At 38.9% G+C, this 19,159-nt stretch overlaps 2 protein-coding genes across 2 annotated transcripts; one reads left to right on the forward strand and one right to left on the reverse strand.

The window, feature by feature from the left end:
* Positions 1-527: 527 nt before the first annotated feature.
* LOC144476195 (uncharacterized) lies at positions 528-15,020 on the reverse strand. Its single transcript, XM_078192857.1, has 8 exons — positions 14,313-15,020; positions 10,884-10,916; positions 10,021-10,086; positions 7,160-7,404; positions 6,745-7,009; positions 6,274-6,667; positions 6,004-6,186; positions 528-4,515 (listed from the first exon to the last, which is right to left on the reverse strand). Exons 1-8 carry the CDS (start codon positions 14,388-14,390, stop codon positions 2,609-2,611), a joined length of 3,171 nt encoding a protein of 1,056 aa, XP_078048983.1. The 5' UTR covers positions 14,391-15,020; the 3' UTR covers positions 528-2,608.
* A 1,288-nt stretch (positions 15,021-16,308) lies between these two features.
* On the forward strand, positions 16,309-19,108 carry Nup50 (nuclear pore complex protein Nup50). The gene is made up of 5 exons (XM_078192746.1): positions 16,309-16,494; positions 16,817-16,980; positions 17,069-18,000; positions 18,083-18,232; positions 18,292-19,108. Exons 2-5 carry the CDS (start codon positions 16,825-16,827, stop codon positions 18,596-18,598), a joined length of 1,545 nt encoding a protein of 514 aa, XP_078048872.1. The 5' UTR covers positions 16,309-16,494; positions 16,817-16,824; the 3' UTR covers positions 18,599-19,108.
* The last annotated feature ends 51 nt before the right edge of the window (positions 19,109-19,159 follow it).

Here is a 19,159-nt window from a genome sequence, read left to right on the forward strand (position 1 = left end):
TAGGCGTACTATATTGTTGAAACAATTTATCGGATTGATCGTCAATCCACTTAATTTGATTGCCACTGAAATTTAATGTATTTAATGAAAAATACCGAACAGTGAAAAGTTTTACTTGAAAATTCGAAAAAGTAAGTTAAAGTAATAGATTGAAATGAGTCCTTGAAGAGTGCAGAAGAAGATTAACATTGATCTCAAACAGAATTTTAGAATATGTAAAAGAACATTAATAAAGATTTTGATGAATCCAGTTTTGGTTGTCATGAAATCGTCAAAATTGTTTGTCGTTCTCGAATTAAAACATGACGATAAAGTTGACATTAATCGTAAAAAAAGATGTCGAAAGAAGAACATGCAATCGAAAGGGAGAATGTGAAAATTCAGGGTGATTCGTGTTTCACAGCGATTTCGATGATGAACGATCGAGCAGCCGAGATAAATTGGTTAAAATTAAACTCCGGCAGAAACTAACAAAGGAGAAGGGCGGATAGAGAAAGGGTGATGAGAATGGTGGTGGGGGTGGGGGTTGGGAGCGTAGAACGGGCAATGGGCAAACAGTGCGCAATTAACGTGCGACCATTAAATATGTACGCGGGTTACTGCGCCACGATACGTGTGTGCATGCCGGGCACAAATGCATTGGCCATCGAACATCCGCGCGCCACTACCGATCTCTTCTTGCAGCCTGTTGGCACAGCCGCTTGATTAGCTCCGCTATATTTACATATCATTAGCCGAGTGTTTGTCCGAGTCGAGAATTCCCCTCTATCCATCACCGTTGTTCGTCAATACGAAAAATAAAAATTATTATCCCGGTCGCACAAATATCGCATCGCGTCGAAAAATCCCATTCTCTGCATGTACCGGGGCACTCATAACGTTTATAATCGAATTAGTTTTACAAACTCGAGGAAGGATTCGTTTAAAATGAAACTATTCGCCAGCTTTCCTGTATCGCCACACGTGTTAATCAACAAACTGCTTGCAAGTCTACAGTTCGTTACATTTCTCAATTTGACTTTATTCATAAAAATACGAATTTCGATCTTAATCTCGTTGCCTACATTGCATAACAATTTTCATCTTTCCTCTCTTCCCTTTCTTCTTTTTTTTTGTGGTGTATCATTTTCTGTCGTTTTTATACACTAGTTAAATGTATTTTGGACAAGCTAGCGGTAATTGTGAAACAAAAAAAACGAAAACGCAATAAATATAGGATATTGAACGAATCATCTCAACGATAAATTCGTAATCGATTATTTCTCGCTGCATAAATCGTAGTGTGTTCGGCACAATGTAATAATTCGTGAAAGACATCCGCGTACGCTTCGAATTAAAATGTAGTGAGAATACTGCTACATTAGTTTACCGAAGGAAATGCTTTCGAAACACGTAAACGACGCGCTAAACAAAATAATGACAACGTTCTTCCTTTCATTCGAAGCATTTACGTCGAAGTAAAACGTTAAAAATGAAGGAACAGCTCTACTACTCTTCTCTCGTAAGAGACTCTATCTGAATCATAAACGTAAGGTAGTACGTTACTCTGATAACGTTTCATCTAGTTATTAACGTACACGCAATCTTAACGCCTAGTTTCGATTACGGTAACGAGTTTTGATTATCCTTTTCCTTTTCTCCGTTATGCCTCTTAATTTCAATATGGCGACGTCCAGATCAGTCTATTGAGTCGTACACACATCACGTGCTTATCCATAGAAATTATTGTAAAATGTACCACTTTTAAATTACTATTAAGGCAGTATGGTAATATGACTCGGCTTACGTACGCAGACTTCGTTTTTAAAAGTCTTCCTACGTTTTCACAGATCATAATCTGTCGGATATGTGCGTGTTTTCTACACCGTTGGTATCGCGAATATCAATAAAATAAGAATTTTAAGGATCTTAACAATCACCGGAAATAATGACGTAGATAACTTTTTTCATAAAATCACAAAGCATAAGTGGTTCGTTACGTTGGTCTGCGAGCATTACGGATAAATAAACGCGCGAACTACACACAATGAAATTAGGATCATCATTAATTTCTCGTGGAATCATACTTGATTCAAATGGAAGTAACTCGAACTTGGTCCTCACGATTCGTAAACTATCACGAAAAAGCCTAATGAACGATCAATAAATAAACGAACATATAACGTGTCTAGTAGAATAGAAATCATGAATTATATGAATCTTTGTATAGTGTGAAACGCAAAATGGTATGTAATTACCATCGTTATCGATGTAGTAGTTGTTACGGTTGATATAACAATTCGATTGCATTGTTTCTGAAGGCAGTACGGAAAGTAGGAACTGCCTAACAAGCTCAATTAGCCATTACGAGTAACCTAATTCTCTTTTCCTTGTACGTATCCCTAGATAAGTAACAGACTGAAATGCAGTACTAAACACATACGGATTGAAATTTCTCTCCAAAGTTTACGTTGAACAAAATCCTATCGAACGTAACGCGTGCGCCACGCGAGAAACCACACCGTTTCCGTACAAAATAATCAACCATTATCATCGTTTAATACAAGAAAAAAATATCTAGCGATGAGCATAATCAGCACGTTAATACCGCATTCTAATCTACCTAAGTCTAGCAAGTGGCAGCATTGCTACATTCATTTTCCAGCATAGCCGACTCGAACTGTTCGAGCACTTTCATGCTCTCCGGGGATACAGCATTAATGCCCAAACGTTCCTTGTACTCTTTTCCGGACAATCGTCGCCGTGAATACTTAATAGTATCGTTCATCGCTTGTTCCGGAGTATCGCTGTCGCTGGTGCTACTGCCGTTGCTGCTGCTGCTGGTTGAACGTCTGCCACTGGATAAGTCTTGTCTCTCGGTGTCAGCCTTATCATCAGGAACTGAGACCTCGTTGCGAAGCTCCAAGAAATTGCTTTGTGCGTTACATAGGGATGCCGATTCATGCCGATCCCTTCGATTGTCCGATACAATTTCTGTGCGAGATCCTATACGCCTCGGGTAAGTTACGTCAGTTTGAAACGTCCTGGTCAGCGTGGTGTCTTCCTCATCCTCATCGGGCTCGCAATTGATTCTCACGAACGGAGTAGGACGTTTACGTTCATACGTAATAATATCAGCCGTTCTTGTCATCGAACTAGGCATAGAATCAAAAGAATCTATCCCTTTGCTACCATTATTCGGTTTCTTATTCTTTTTCATTCCAATTCTGTTTACCAGCCAACTGGCCGGTTTCACCTCACGATTGGTGTAATCGTTGTCAATGGTATCGGTGGACACGGGCGTCTTGCTAACGTACTCGTTGCTATTCGTATCCTCGTCCGCGACTTCGCTGATATCCAGCTCGTTTCTTTCGGAAACGGAGTCGCTTTTATATACTAGCTTTGCTCGAGATGGCGCTGGTATATGCGCTTCTTCCAATTTCACGTGCTCGAAGAATTTTGTGAGGGCACCGCGCTGCAATTGGACCGGAGATTCGTTTCGTTCGACTGACTCCAGCTGGTAGTCTTGATGGTACAGCTGCTGCCGACAGACGACGGTATCATTGTCAGGTGAGCCGACGTCTCGTTGCTCTCGAGAATTATCGGTGACGATATAGGACTTGTTATGGCCTGCGAACAGTGAGTGGAGAAGACCACCGGTTCTGGGCCGGTACTTCGGACGACTACTGAACACGCCGCTTGTTTCCTCTGACTCGGTTGATTTAGTGATTTGCAGTTGCTTATCAGATTCTGTATTATCGTAGGTGGGCAGTAGGATTTCCGTGGCTCGGGCGGATCGCAGAGGGTTGACACCGAATTTGTTCCTTGCTTGTCTGACCCGGGACTTCCGGCCGTTGAGTGTCGATCGTTCCAACTGATACTCGGCCGTGATGGAGAGATTTTCGGTATCGATGATACGGTTGAGGGCGGGTACTGCGCGGTTTGTTTGCTTCTTACGGTTACGATTGACGGCGTCGGGCAGTTGCTTATCGACGAACACAGATGACTGGGCGACAGAGATCTCGGTCTGAACGCGGGGGTTGTAGGCTGGTGCGATTGGCAGCTTGTAGTTGAGCATTGCGCCGTGACTTTGGTCTTCGGAAGACTGGTTTGCCCGTCGAGATGGTTCTGTGATCTTTTTAACGATGAGGTATGACTGATGCTTTTCTGACTGCACGCTACTGACTGGTAACTGATAGGCGTAGGACACTTGAGGTTCTGACCGGTCGATGTAGGCGATGCTTGATCGAGGCAACTGATTGAGGACGATGGAGGAGTAGGGCACGTTTTCTCGTTGTTCGGTACTGATTGTTGTGGAAGACCCGATATCCGATTGGTTAGCGGTTGCTGAAGCGACGTTGTTTGAAGAGATTGGGATGAGGAAAGTCGAGGAAGGCAATTGACTGATGCCGATGGCAGTGGAGAATCCTCGCTTTTTCTTAGCTGCATCAGTTTTATGAAGTCCAGAATTCGTTTTATAGACCTCTGTGTCTTCTCTTGCTTTCCTAATAATTCCTGGCGCGTGCGATGTTGTAGCTGTTGAAAGAAAAAGTATGTCGTTAGACCAGTGAACGGAGAACTCGTCAAAACTGAATAAAACACATCGAAACGAAATTCACGTTGATCTTCTAATTGATAATATTTGAACAATGATGCGCATGCTAGAAATGTACGATGTAACGGATAAATCGAATTCGGATAATTATCGATATTCTAATACATACATGTAATCGTTTAACACGTACTTTACATTAATTTAACCAATACGTTACGTATTCGACTCGAGTAGCTATATTGGCGCTAATAATGCAAACTCAATATACAATTCAAGTTTTAGAATAAAAGACGAATATTTGTTTGAAAATATGAAACTGTTCATGAAGGAAGCATCGTGCATTCCGTGTTTTCACGGATTAACGGATAGAACTGTTGCTGCAGACGAATAGTGCACACATTGAACGTAACGAACAATCTAATTTTAGAAGACTAAAATATATATATATACATATATCTATGTACATATATATAATATACATAGACTCTACAGTAAGTATGCTAACAGACGTTACACAACTTCAGAAACAAATCGATTTTTCAGAAAATCAAAGAGTTAGCGTCGAATTCTGAAAGGAATCGATGTGCTCTTGCAAAATAATATTCAAAAACGAAGAAGACAAGAAAAAACGTAGAGATCTTGCAGGTTCTCACTGATGAAAAAACAAAATAGATAGAAAGTATTTAGTCTCATGAAATAATTGAACAGCATTCCAAATGAAAATAAAAAGTTTATCAATTTTTTTCTACGCAGGCCACAGGACGAACCTGAAGTGACTGGCCGAGTAGTTGTGAGCGTTTTTCCAACTCGTAAACCTGCAATCTCAGATCCGAGTTTCGCTCGCGCAGCTCATATCTTTCTCTCTCTTTCTCCTCTGCAAGATATTTCGCGTTCAATACACGTTGCTTTTTTGTGCCCTATTACTGACGATCGACCAAAAAGTTCTTCTTAATTGCAAATCCTTCAGCCGTATTCGAGGAGCCGGTCTCACTCGCGGACACTTCTCCCGGCAGGCTGCTCTCTCGTTTATTCTCTCTGTGTGCTTACGTTCAATAAAGTCTGCGGCAACGCTGCGATACCTCGTTGCACGTTAAATCTAGAAATTGTGGACCCATGTTACACAATTTCCTGCTCACCATTAAAACAACGTGCCTGTATTATCTACAAACATTTTTCTCTTTTCTCCGGCCATCTTATCTGTTACCCACGAAACTTTTAGTTCTTTCTTTCTTTCTATTACCGTCCAAATGTACACGTCAACTTTCGGTTATCGAATACAACCGGAAGCGTCTTCGTTAAGTGTATATAGGAGATACATTTACTAAATTCCGGACGGTGCCGCGAAGAGATAAGCGTGCCACGAACATTCATAACAAGCTAGTGTCTGCAGGAAACAAGAACTTTTTTGTCAATCACACGATCAACGTTACTACAGGTACAAATCCTTTCAAAAGCCAAGGACGATTTACCGAATTCTTCATCCTTCTTGAACACCGGGCGTCTCTCGTCTTCGTCCTCTTCCCCGTCCTCAGCATCATCGATCTCTTCCTCTATTAAAGCGCATTTGGGACATATTCTTGGAGGTGCCGGTGATATGGAGTGACAGGACACGTGATAGTTTGACGCACAATTTTCACATACCGTGAGTGTACCTGTTCAATACAGTATGCATAAATCGGGGTTCTTAATCTTTTTAAATGTTTTTGGTACAACTATATCAGTTGCACATATTAACGCACCTGGGTTCCTGCAGCTTATACAGACTGCCGAGTCATTACTGATTCTTTCAATAGTCAAACTGGACGGCAGGCCTGGTATATGAACAGCCTTGTTGCCGATCGATTGAACAGATTTCACAGTAGATACAGGCAATTGTATTTGATTCGGTCCATTCTCAATCTTGGCCTTATTAGTGTAAACTTTACTTTCGGTCGCGTTTCTCAAAATATTCGGTCGTGTGGTAGACTTCTGAACTGGAATCAGTGATTTCACCACAGTCCTCGACGATGGCGGTGACGTAGATTTCGGTGGTGCAGCTTTTACAGGCGGTGGCGAAGGCCCATTCATACGTGCAGTCGTTTGACGCGTTTGAGGAACATTTCCGGATTGCAGGTACGAGTGTCTCTTACGTTTCTGAAATATACGACGAATATAATCAATTGTTACAGCTGAAAAAGTAGTATAGACTTTCTCGTGTAAGCTGTATTTACCGTTGGCACTTCAAGACTGGAATAAACAAACTGTGGATTGGCTGTACTACGACGTTTTCTTTCAGCCCTTCTGTTTTGCAACTCCGCGCAGGTTGAAGTCGTGATAAGACCAAGAGCGCTCAAGAAAGTAATCTTTTCGGTCAACTCGAGTTTACAGTCCTTCTCCGATTCTTCCTTCTCCGACTTTTCATTGGAATTCTCGTCCATAGAGACCTCGATAACATCGTCTTCTCCGGAGATTGTTTCCACGGAACTGCGGCGTTCTCTGAAACAGAAAAATTTCGAGAATATAAACATATCGACCTGTATTATCAAGTCACACGTGACACTGTTTATTCGCTCGTAGATGCATCTGCTTTTGTATATGTATTTAAACAACGCCAATTACTTATGTCCATTTAGAGTTACTACTTACTTTCTCGGTATACGGTTCTGCGGAGGCGAAGGTACATCGCCGTTCCTAACGATTTCCTCGTAGTGCTCTTTTGAATTCTTGGTGTTGAACTTGCTGCCTGCGTTCTTCAGCTTCGTCTCGTTATTGTTTGTAATGTGATTATTGTTGTTCAGCCCGAGCAGGGAAGCGATGGAAACTTTGGCCCCGTTCGCGTTCTCCGCCTTGAACGTTTCGACCTCTTTGCGCAGCCGCTGGACAACTTGCTTCTGCGTGTTAAAGGGTTGAAAATTGTGAGCATCGTGCGGCGACGATCGTCGAAAAGTTTCTTGGCAGATTACGTCGTGGATCGTTTTAATAGGAATTCCTACCGTAGAGTGGTGATCGAAATGAATTCTTGTCCCGTAAATCTCAGAAATGTCGTCGAACGCAGCTCGGGACATGATCACGAGCGAGGTTTATGAAAAGCAAACTGAACGAATCTGCCAAGAAAATTTCCCAACTTCCGCCGATCATTCTATGATCGTCAGAGAAACACGATCGGCCCTTCCAAATGTTTAAAAGCGAAACATCGTCGCTTTCGAAACACTTTGCGAAAACGCTTTGCCATATCACGGTAACGCGATATCGCTTCAACTTTTGGAAAAAATGAAACAACGACAAAGATTTGCCCCAGTTTATTCAGGGTGCCGGAGGATCCTTATATTCTATGGGGAAGCTGTCTCTAAATAATCAGCAACGATATTACGAGCAGCTTGATTATACGAAACGTCTCGACGAAAGTGTCGAACTGCTCTTAGAAGTTCTTGAAAGTAATGTTTAACTGGAGAAACATCGAGGAGGAAGGGGTTGAAGAGGGGCTGAACACTGTTGAAACGAGCAGAGAAAGCGGTGGAAGGCCGGTCGAGAAGAATGTTGGGCAGGGTGGAAAGCGGATGACGAGAGGAGAAAGGAAAAACGTAGAGATTTCGTAAAGAGCTGAAAACGTTTCTGCGGGACATTTTATTGATTGAACCCCCTGCCTCTGCCAGGCCCCTACTCTGCTTCCTTTTCACCCAAGTTTCATTCTCTCTCTTGCTCTCTTCTCTCTGGTCTCCGGCCGTCTCGCACCCTCCACCCATTCCCACCCTGGGTTTATATCTGTGTGTACACCCAATGTCTCGTTTCCACCCCCGGTCGTTCTCCCTCTTTATCCATTTCTATCCGTTTACGTATCTCCTTTACTCCGATGGCAATCTACTTGGATCGGTCGTTTATTGCTGGCGCGGGAGAAGAGGAAAAATGGTCGGACAGAATCATCGAGCGAAGTTAGAGGAAACGGGAAAGATTGAAACGGCTGGCGACGCCGGCGTGCGCGTTGTAGGAAAACGCGGAGAGCCCGCGCCGCCGGGGATTACCGCGGAAATGTTTAGGAAAGGATGCTATGACACAGCGAAACGCATCCGCCACGGTCGAGGCGCACCTCGCTATCGATTCTTCGTCGATTCGGGAATTGGGCAGAGACGCGTCCAAATCGATTCTATTATAACGGGGACGTGTCCGACTCGTGATGAGAATCTATCGGATTTATGTACATATGTATGCAAAGTCGCGCGACTGCGGAAGTTTACCGACTGCTGTCGCCAGCATCCCCGCGGCCTGGATTCGTTAAAAGTTATTTTTTTCACGGTAGATCGGAGAACCCGAGGTGATCAGAAATGTTATTAGATTTGGTATGTCGTCGTCGAGTCAAGCTGCGGAACCGGACGAAAGAAATCGGATGTTGCGTGCGCGCGCGGAAACAATGTCTGTCCCGTTCTATCTGCAACGTGATCGACGAAGTTTGCAAAGGTGGTTGGTAAACTCACTCGACGAGTTCGCTATTTAATTATAACTGTGCATTACTCATTCTACCGAGTACTCCGCGAAGAAACTGCAAACCACCGCACCGCGCCGCGCCCCGATGCGGAAGCTTACCTCGATAACGTTTCGGAAATTCGCAGCAAGCGCGCATCCCACCTAGTTAATCCGTATCGACGAGTTACGGGTGCAATAGCTCGACTTATTTGAATAATACAAAAATTAGTTGAACCGGCTTCTTTGTGATACTAGCTAACAGCTGCAGGATCCATGCGAAAACTTTTCGCGACGAGTTTAATGCTGACTATAACGCACCCAACGAACATCCACGAACTTTCCACATCGAAGCGAATAAGATTCCCGGATGATTGAGAAACTCTGAATCTTGCATGTTATTTCGTTCGGATCGTAAGCAATACTTTCGAGAGTAGTAGGAAAACATAAATGGGACATTGTTAAAGTACCACTGTCATTTGCGCGACGAGTTACCTGTTTTCCGAATGAACAGAGATTACGGCTCAAATGTCGTAGATGAACGCAATTCGTACATATCGATTTTTCGCTCGGCTGTGAAATCGTCCTTCCGCCGTTCTCCGAATGAATAACGGAAGATAAGATTATTTTCAGCGAACGTTTGTTCTACATTTTGTTAAGTCTATGCTTCGAATCGATTACAATGTTGTATATGTGTATACAGAGGAAATATATGGGTTGAGATTTTTAGGAATGGGAGCTCTAGATCTATTTCAGTTTGTTTAATCGATTTTCTTTCAATTACCCGGGTTGTCCGAGACTCGTTTAATAGTTTTTCTCCGTGCCTCGTATTTTCGGTGCTTTATCGTCCGAACAGAAACGCTTCGAAACGAATTGTACTTCGACTCTGGGGCGCGTCTTATAAGAATCCTCCGTTATCGTGACAATAATTTAATGCGACATCATTTCTATTCGCACGGGACGGACAGGCTTAAATATGGAACGTCCGCGAACAACGCTGGCCTGGATCATCGCGAAAGAGTGAAGCTCGAGGAAATCAATTCTCAACTTACCTGGCATCTTCCCAAAGATACGATGTGCAAGTGAATCTTTTGTATCTGACCGAGAATGTCCGTATTCTGTAAACGAAAGAGAAATAAATCACTCGCGGACCGTAACATGATTTACGTTTCTCGTAACACGCTATGGTTTAACAACATCATAAAGGAGGGAATCGTACTGTAACCGAACTATTTTTGTAACTGAGCTATAACGGAACAATTGCAACAGCAATCGGTGTTTTCGATGTTAATTTTGCAATTTTGAATATCCACGATCGGTTTTCAAAACCGTAGGAGAAAAAAAGAAATAGAGAGATAATGACTTCATTAACTACTCAAGCATCATGAGCAAGTACTGTTGTATTACAACGATGACATAATAGGTCGGCAGACGGAAGACAATGAATTTACGCGAGCGCGTAACTGATGTAACCATGACTATAGTTCAATTAATTATAGACTGTTATGGCGAGTATTGGGGAATTTTCAATTGAAACGTATTCGTCGGAGAATTTGGTAGATTGTCGCGAACAATCAATGCACCAGATTGGTAAAAAAATGAATAACAGCTAGTGAAGATAGCAAGCAATAGGCCAAGAAACAAGAAAACGTTCGTTTGGTATACAAACATCGTAATAGGCAGTTAAATCAATTTTTATGCCAAAAATGTCTAAGTATCAACCTACAGTTTTTGCTATTAACTTAATGACAATAATGACGTTGCTTGACTGCAGATCCTTAAATTTCTTATATTTAACAAAATTACAAATGCCACGAGCCTGCAAAGATCTACATTCCACTTACGGCAATTCTTACGAATTACGCGTAATTACGTACTTATTATAGATGAGACTAGTAAAAGTAAAGTGACTTACATTGGGGTCATCCTTTAACTTGCCCACGCAGATCTGTAAATTAAAGAGAGAATTTCGAATTAATTTTATGTTCAACAGTAATTGTTTTATGTCGGAAAATCGTGAGGCTTTTAGAGCGATGATTGTATCTTGGACCACGCAATGACGTAATTTGCTTACGTGCCGCGCCCTGGTCGTTCACACAAATTTTCGAGTAAAAACAAGCACGCTAAACTTCATATTTTGTTAAAACGAAAGTCGACCATGTCTTCTTTTATATTGTTCTTAATTTCAGGAAAAAGTTTCAAACGTGTCGGTTTAATTCAGAAATTTATTTTAAAAATAAATTAAGAAATATAGTGCGTGTTATTTAGATAGAAACATAACTTTTTAGCAAATAGAATTTACGAATATTCTTTTCTGCAGTTTATATTTACTCATAGGTCTATCACAAAGTTTTTATAGAAATTTGTATGCATTGTATTCAATGGGTGATGTGATATTCAAAGAATAAAAAGAAATTACACAACTGTTTTTTGGGCTTTCTAAAGGGCCTGGTAGTTTGGATCTTTTTATTTACTTAGCAATGTCTTTTACCAAAAACATCATTCCTTCAAATTTCAGTGTTTTGTGCTCTCATTTACGGGTAACATTGGGGTAAAAAACATTTATCATTTATTTTCTCAGTAAAAAGTAGCTTCATTTAAGAAATTTTAAGTTAAATTTCAAATAAAATATCAAGGCTTGAAAGAAATCATTTCTTTTCTTCACAAGTTAATGTCATACAACTAGTATGCATAGAAGTTTTAAGCCGATTAAAAGAGTAGACCATTATTAAATAATTCAGAAAGTTATTAAAAGTTAGTCCATTTACATGATTTCTAGATACATTATAAATTTCAACATATCGAACAACTTTTACGTTTGTATATATTAGCGCGATTGTGATTACATTCGGAAATATTTACAAAACAGCATCAATATTGCTTTTATACTAATGCGTCAGTTCACATTGTTTTATGCTTGTTTTTGAAGTTGTCAGCAACTAACCAACAATACTAATGTAGTGGGACTGACAGTTTTTCGCGAATACCTTGATATCTAAAACTGAACTACGCCAATATGCCGTAGAAAAGATTGTTCAAAATGTTAATATTTATAAAATATTGAAAACTGTTTTACTTATTTAATATTCCATCTAATCGAACATCTTGAAACTTTTATGTATATTATTTCTGTGACAGAATATTGTTCCTGGCTTCTTCTATTTCACCTAAGAGAATAAATAACAGAACAATAAGTGACAAAATTTTGACTTTCCGCTCCAATATTACCGTTAAACGAAGGGGTAGACATCTGAAATTTTACAAAATTATGCTTTTAGAAACATTGCTAAACAAATCAAAAACTGAGAATTGATATAAGGGTTAGAAAGCTATATTTATGCTGCTGCGCTGAGCCCTTCTACGAATCAATATCAATTCGTAGTAACTCCATGATAATCGACACACGTTTAAAATATCCATTGAGCAAGAACAGGTTTGTCCTATCTGTTACACGAATACCCCGAATACGAGTATCGATCTATTTATGTAACCAATGCGACTGTTAAAACCAAGAGTTACTACATAGTTACAAACGTTTAAGTCGCTTCCATGCGTACGTTCGATCACACCAGCGTTACATGTAATGTTGATTCTAAAAAAATATGCAAGCATGAATTCAAAACAGAATAAGCATTGTCGATCGAAAGTATCAGGAGTTGTATAATGAAAATATTCAATTTGGTGGAGTTACACGGGACAAGGTCGGTAGAGCAGGGCACAATGCGGATCGCGCGCCGAGAAACTTTTCTTCGCGCGCATATCCCGCCTAGCGTCCCTGCTGGTTAATAAAAGTTCGTTCATAAGGCGCAAAGCAAAATGTACATGTATATTATGATTCGACGATGTTCTTCTATACGATTTAATGTACGTTCGAATCGCGGCGATAGAATACCTTGGACTCTTGGCGCATTTATAATGCAGAACTTACGGACGTCGAAGGAACATTAACAAAGGATTTGAAAGAGAGAACGGGGAAGGGCAGTATACAAACGGTAACGATAAGTTTTGTACCTGCTAGATTGATAAATTGAACGTGTAATATGAAGCGATTCGCATCAGCATACAATCTGTATACAATACACGTCAGAGTACTAAAGATAAAACAATATTTCCTCAACAGGTAAGGATGTACAACGTTGTATGGGAAAAAACAAAATGCAGAATGAAAGTTGATAGTGTTCATAGAAATACCGTAAGTGTACGTTGTAAACGCGCAGGTATTTACCTACCTTTAAATCTAAACTTTATGGCTGCATTTCAAAGTAAGGAGGAATTAGGCGAAGGTAAAACTAGGGAAAGGAGAAAGAACACAAAAGAAGTGAATATAGGACTATAAAAGTTAGGGTGAACTGAAGAAGGGGTGGGGGTGGACAGACGAGAGAAAAAGAGAGAGAGAGAAGAGGGGAGAGGACGAGAGAAAGAGAAAGAAGAAGCGAGAGGGAAATGAACCGAACAAGTGAGTAACCGAATGAATGAGCGAGAAAGAGATGGAGCCGTTGGCTCTCAAAGTCATGCGACGCATCGGTCGAAACACTCTACCGACAAAGGTTAAGGCCTGACCAACTCGCTCACCTTCGAGTTTATGTGATTCCGAAAAAAAAAGAATAACCGTTGATCAGGGTACGATCACGGCATGATTTAAGGCTTAAGACGAGCGAAAAGTTCTGCAGGAACTTGTGTTACGCTTCTTTCACTTTCGATAAAACACATAGTCCGTTCCAACAAACAGGGAACAGTTTTACAAATCCTCGATGCAAGTGAAAGGATTGAACGGGATACTTTTGTAAAATAAATCGAAGGGACGTGTGTACCATATTAGTGAGTCAGTTTCTGTTCGCGTGCCACAATAAACCGGATATCTCTGATCCCGATCATTATTTTACGGGACTTCCAAGAATTTGCGTCAAAGAAACGAGTTCCGTAAATATAGTATAGGAGGTATGCGTTTATGCAGGCGCGCGCGTGCTTAGTGCGTACATGCGTTCGTTCACGCATTGTGCGTGGGAATGCCAAAAGAAGCGAATCACGAGAACGAACCAGTTTAAACGAAACTTTAGATCGTGTTTGATTCCCATTCGAGAGCCGGAATGTACCCTCAAGAACAACGGCTTTATATTTATACTTTTTATTAAACTTTTCGAAAACTTTTCATTTCGCTTGTCGATTATCTGGCGAGTGTATTATCTAGATTTTTCAATCGGTGGGAGGTACAGCGCGTGCAACAGAAGCAAAAAGTTGCTCGAGGGAGAATTATTCGTTGACTCGCTCGCTCGTTCGTTCGGCTTCATACTCTCAATCTTTAAATCGCTATCGACATACATACATGCACAGTCGCGGAACTCACCTGATGATCGCGTATGGCATTTTTCAGTTTGTTTTGCACGGCGAGAATCTCTTCCTGCAAATTCTTCGATATTTCCATGTTTTTATTATGGGATTATTCTGTTTTCTTCCCTGTTCGAAAATCCGGCCGATTTTAGCGAGGGAAGAGGAGGACGGGAAACCCCTCCTCCCTCTCACTCTCACTCTCCCACCAAATTGACGAGAGCAGCGGTATACGCTCTGATCAACCGCACGCACGGCGCGCACCAGCCACGAACTCTTCGAGCCACCGCGACGACACTTGATCGTTTCAACTTAGAATAATCGAACAGATAAAAATGTCACAAACACAATTTACCGACTCGTCGCGTGAACACATATGCACACCCTTGTTTCACGACACCGATCAGACGAAATAACGTCGTGAAACCGCGTACCAAAGTGAATTGTTCACTCATCAACGAGCGTCTGTGCTGCCACCAGCACTGTTGCCTCCGTACACGGACGTGCCAAGTTGCTCGAGATCCCCTGGCACCCCCTGGCCCTTACCCTCGGTCGTTCTCTTTTTTTCCCTCTCCCTCTCTCCTTCCCTCTTGCCGTGTTGTATGCCCAGGGATCCGACGCGCTCCTTGAAAGCGAGTTTTCGCGCCAAGATCGTACACCGGTACCTGTGCCACGCGGAACACCCTTCTAGAACAACGCTACGATTTTCCTTTCCCTGTAGTGTCGTCCATGTTGAACGGTCGCTTCGAGTTGCACCCGCGATATTACGAAAACGCGGAACGTTCAAGGAAAAGATTTTCTCGAGACGGATCTTTTATGATAGTGAACGTTGGTAATGCCGGCGACAGTGGCGCCACATATTTGCGATTACGAAACGAAACAGCGTTCACGATAGGAGACAAGCGTGTTTGTTCTCCTGAAGCTCAAAGACGCGTTTCAGAATTTCTGCGCATTTGAAGACACGTCTTAATATGCTCATACTTTCTAGACATATTAAGTTAGTCTAATCATTATTTCGTGACGTTTTCTATTACAACAATAAAGATTGATTTGCTTTTTTCAATGAACTCGTTTTGAAATAAAGAACTATTTATAAACACTGCGTAAACTTTTTGAACGTCTTATTTTTGCAACATTGTAAAATAATATATGCCCCTACTTTATGAATCTGGAATTGTAAATAATGCCGAAATGATAAAGCCTTTGATAAGAAATTTTTGCCTTTTTAACTTTTCTTGTAATATGACTCTAAATTTATTGTAATTACGTATAATAAATGTATTTTTAACAATTATAGATTTCATGTAAACAGCGATGGCTGCTGCTATAGAAAATACGAATATGTATATACAAAGTATGAAGTTTAAATCGATCATCTGCACGTGATGGTGAATCACGTGATCTCTTATCACATATCTATGTTATAGGCTACATATATAATTTTATCACTGTAAAAGAATATGAGACTATCTTTATCATTGCAAAATGTATTTGTATTAAAAGCAGGAAGATATTCCCCTTTAATATTAATTTTTGTAATAATTTAAATCGACGAATATTGTTACTTGAGAAAATCCGCATATTCAGAAATGTATTAATTTAGTGTGCGAAGAAAACTAAAAATATTAAAACAATATAGTTCATTTATGTTAATTTGATAAAACCGTGACATAGTACAAGAACCGCAACTCTAAGTTACTTTTTTTTTAGTTAAGCATGTTATTAGTCTTATAATAATTAATATGTTTCAACTAATGATTACTCTATGATTATAAAATTGTATACACAATAATTCATATCTACTAGTGAATTAGTAGTTACGTCGATAAATACGGAAAGAACAATAAGTTCAAACTTTACAGTTATTGAATGTTACATTTAAACTAAAATATTGTTTGAGTGACTGTCCTCGAAACTATATTAATAAAGTTCTCATTACCTTATTGCTGATCGTTGATTAAGAAATACGTAAAATCTCAATAGAAACAGAACTAAAATTATTATAATTTTATCGTTTAACCTTTTAGGATTTACATATGTAGTTCGTTGGATACTTAGTGGACAGAGTTAAAACGTGCGCATGTGCGAACTTTGGAAAAAGTGTGCTTGTTCAAGTCTGTCCAAATTTTTGTGTTAATTATATATTATAAATGCGTTAAATTTATTTTACTTATCCAATTAAGTGCGTCTTTCTTTTTGTGGTAAATATCATGTTACTTTTTAATCAGTATTATAAGAAAACCAAAATTCAATATACTCTTTTAACAATTGTGAGGTTATATTGTGAACCTCCTACCTGTTAGTTTTAAAATATAAACCTATTGGTCTATTCGTTAAATCTGGATAATAAAATTGTATAATTATTTAAGTGAAAGCAACTATTAAATTTAGTGAACAGAAAAAGCAGTAAATAATATACTTACTTTAATTTTAACCTCAAATATACCATAATGATATTGAAATTGACTAAATAATTATCTTTAATGAAGACTTCCTACATTTAACTTATTACTTTTTAAATAGTATTAAAAATGGCAGCCAAGAGAACTGCAACTACTCAATTAAATCACGATAATTGGAATGAAGAGCAGGAACCTGAAGAAGCAGGATCATTTGTTAGAGCATCGGAAGATGTCCTTGCGAATAGAGTTGTTAAAAGGGCTAAACGTCGATTGCAATCGTCAGAGGTAAATAACCTAATCATTTTTTTGTTTTCTAATTTGAAACATTTTTTCATTGTATTAATCATAATTGTACCATTTTAATACTTTTCAGAATAGTACCAAAAATGCATTTGGTGCATTTACAGGATTTAAGACTACATTTATGTCATCTACGCCGCAGAGTACATTCAGTTTTTTAGCTGATAAAAATGCTTTTAGTCCAAGTACAAAAACAGATACAAAAGCTGATAAATCTCCTACAATTAATAGAGCATCTAAAGGAAGTGAAAATGGCACAAACAAGGAAGAAACTCCAAAAAAGCAAACAATATCTAGTACAACTATCAATAAATCAAATGATCAAACAGACCAAAAGACAAGTAAAAAGTCTTCTGAATATTTTGCAAAGCTAAAAGGTTTAAATGAAAGTGTAACGCAATGGATTAAAAGTCATGTAGATGCAAATCCATTTTGTATTCTAACTCCTATTTTTCAAGATTATGAAAAGTACCTTAAAGAAATCGAATCAAAGCATGGAAATGAATCTGACAAAACATCAAATATACCTGAGAAACCTCAACCAGGGCAAAGTAAAACTATTGATAGCAAAGAAAGTGTAAGTTCAGAAAAGAAGGTTGATACTTCTCCATTTGGAGGAGCAAATCCAAAATCTTTGACATCAACAGAATGGAAGCCTGAAAAATCAATTTTTGGCAATGTCAGTACAGATTCCAAATCCATATTTGGCAAATCAGAATATGCCAAAGATAATAATGAATCTATCTTCAGTAATAAGGAACAATCCTCAGACACACCTAAATCTGTTTTTGATACTGCTGGCAAACTTGGTACAAACAATGTATTTGGAAATGTTAGTTCTGAAAAAAATCCATTCCTCAATAAACCATCCACAGATAGTAAATCAGAAGAACAGGGATCAAAGGAAGATTCAAAATCAAAGAGTAGTTCCTTTGGCACAACAAATACTTTTTGTTTTGGCCAAAGTTCTACTACTACTCCTACAACCGGTTTTAGTTTTGGCAGGTAATTTCATCATATTTAATAATTATTATGAAAATAATTGCGAATAAAACTATCAACATACAAGTAATATTATAATTTGTAGCGCCAAACCATTTACTTTTGGTGCTCAAGTAGTAAAACCACCAGAATCTGATGATAAGACAGAAAATGAAGGTAAAGACGATGAAGATGAGGAACCTCCAAAGGTAGAAATCAAACCTATTACAGAAGAAGGTGCCATATTTGAGCAAAGGTAATTATAATAAATGTGTTTGTGACAAGGGAAAATACTGTTATATTAATTTCTTACAGATGTAAAGTTTTCATAAAGAAAGATGGCAACTTCACTAGTAGGGGCGTAGGAGTATTGTTCTTGAAGCCAACACCAAATAATAAAACGCAATTAATAGTGCGTGCAGAAACTTCTTTAGGAAACTTATTGCTTAATACTTTACTAACTGAAAGTATTCCAACGAAACGTATAAACAAAAACTCAATAATGCTGGTTTGTTTACCAAAACCTGAATCGTCACCACCACCAGTACCAGTTCTACTAAGAGTAAAGACAGATGCAGAAGCAGACGTATTAATGGAAGAACTTAATAAAAATAAGAAATAGTATATATTATAGGTAATATTTGAACTATGCAAAAAAATCATGTTTTGGTTCTGAAACTCAATTAAGTAAGGAAAATCATACATGAAAAATATGCCAATATTAAATGGAATGGTGACTGAAAAGTTAAGAAAACGATTTATTGTTTATCAATATGAATCATGTCATTGTAATGATTTTACTTTTAATGTTTAATATAAAGTAATGTGTAAAATAGAATTAGAGAAGCTGAACATTTTTTTTAATTCTCCGATGTACGAAATGTGCGTTACTATATCATTAATGTTGATATAAGAATGTGTAATTATAAAATAAATGTGAACCAGACATAGAATAATTAAAATATGTACTCATTACTCTTCAAAATTGTCGTAAGTACATGCGAAGTTACAAGTACAGATGGCAGCATGTATAAATTGTATATATTAATTTATATTTACTTTCATTACAGTACTTTAAGCGTATAGGTAACATGTAGCTAATTTTTAGAATATCAAAAACACATAATTATGTTCTATATTCTTCATTCTTCTATAGTATCTTGTTTCGATATTCATTCATAAA

Source organism: Augochlora pura, chromosome 10 (assembly GCF_028453695.1).
Source record: "Augochlora pura isolate Apur16 chromosome 10, APUR_v2.2.1, whole genome shotgun sequence".
In the NCBI taxonomy this organism is placed as follows: domain Eukaryota; kingdom Metazoa; phylum Arthropoda; class Insecta; order Hymenoptera; family Halictidae; genus Augochlora; species Augochlora pura.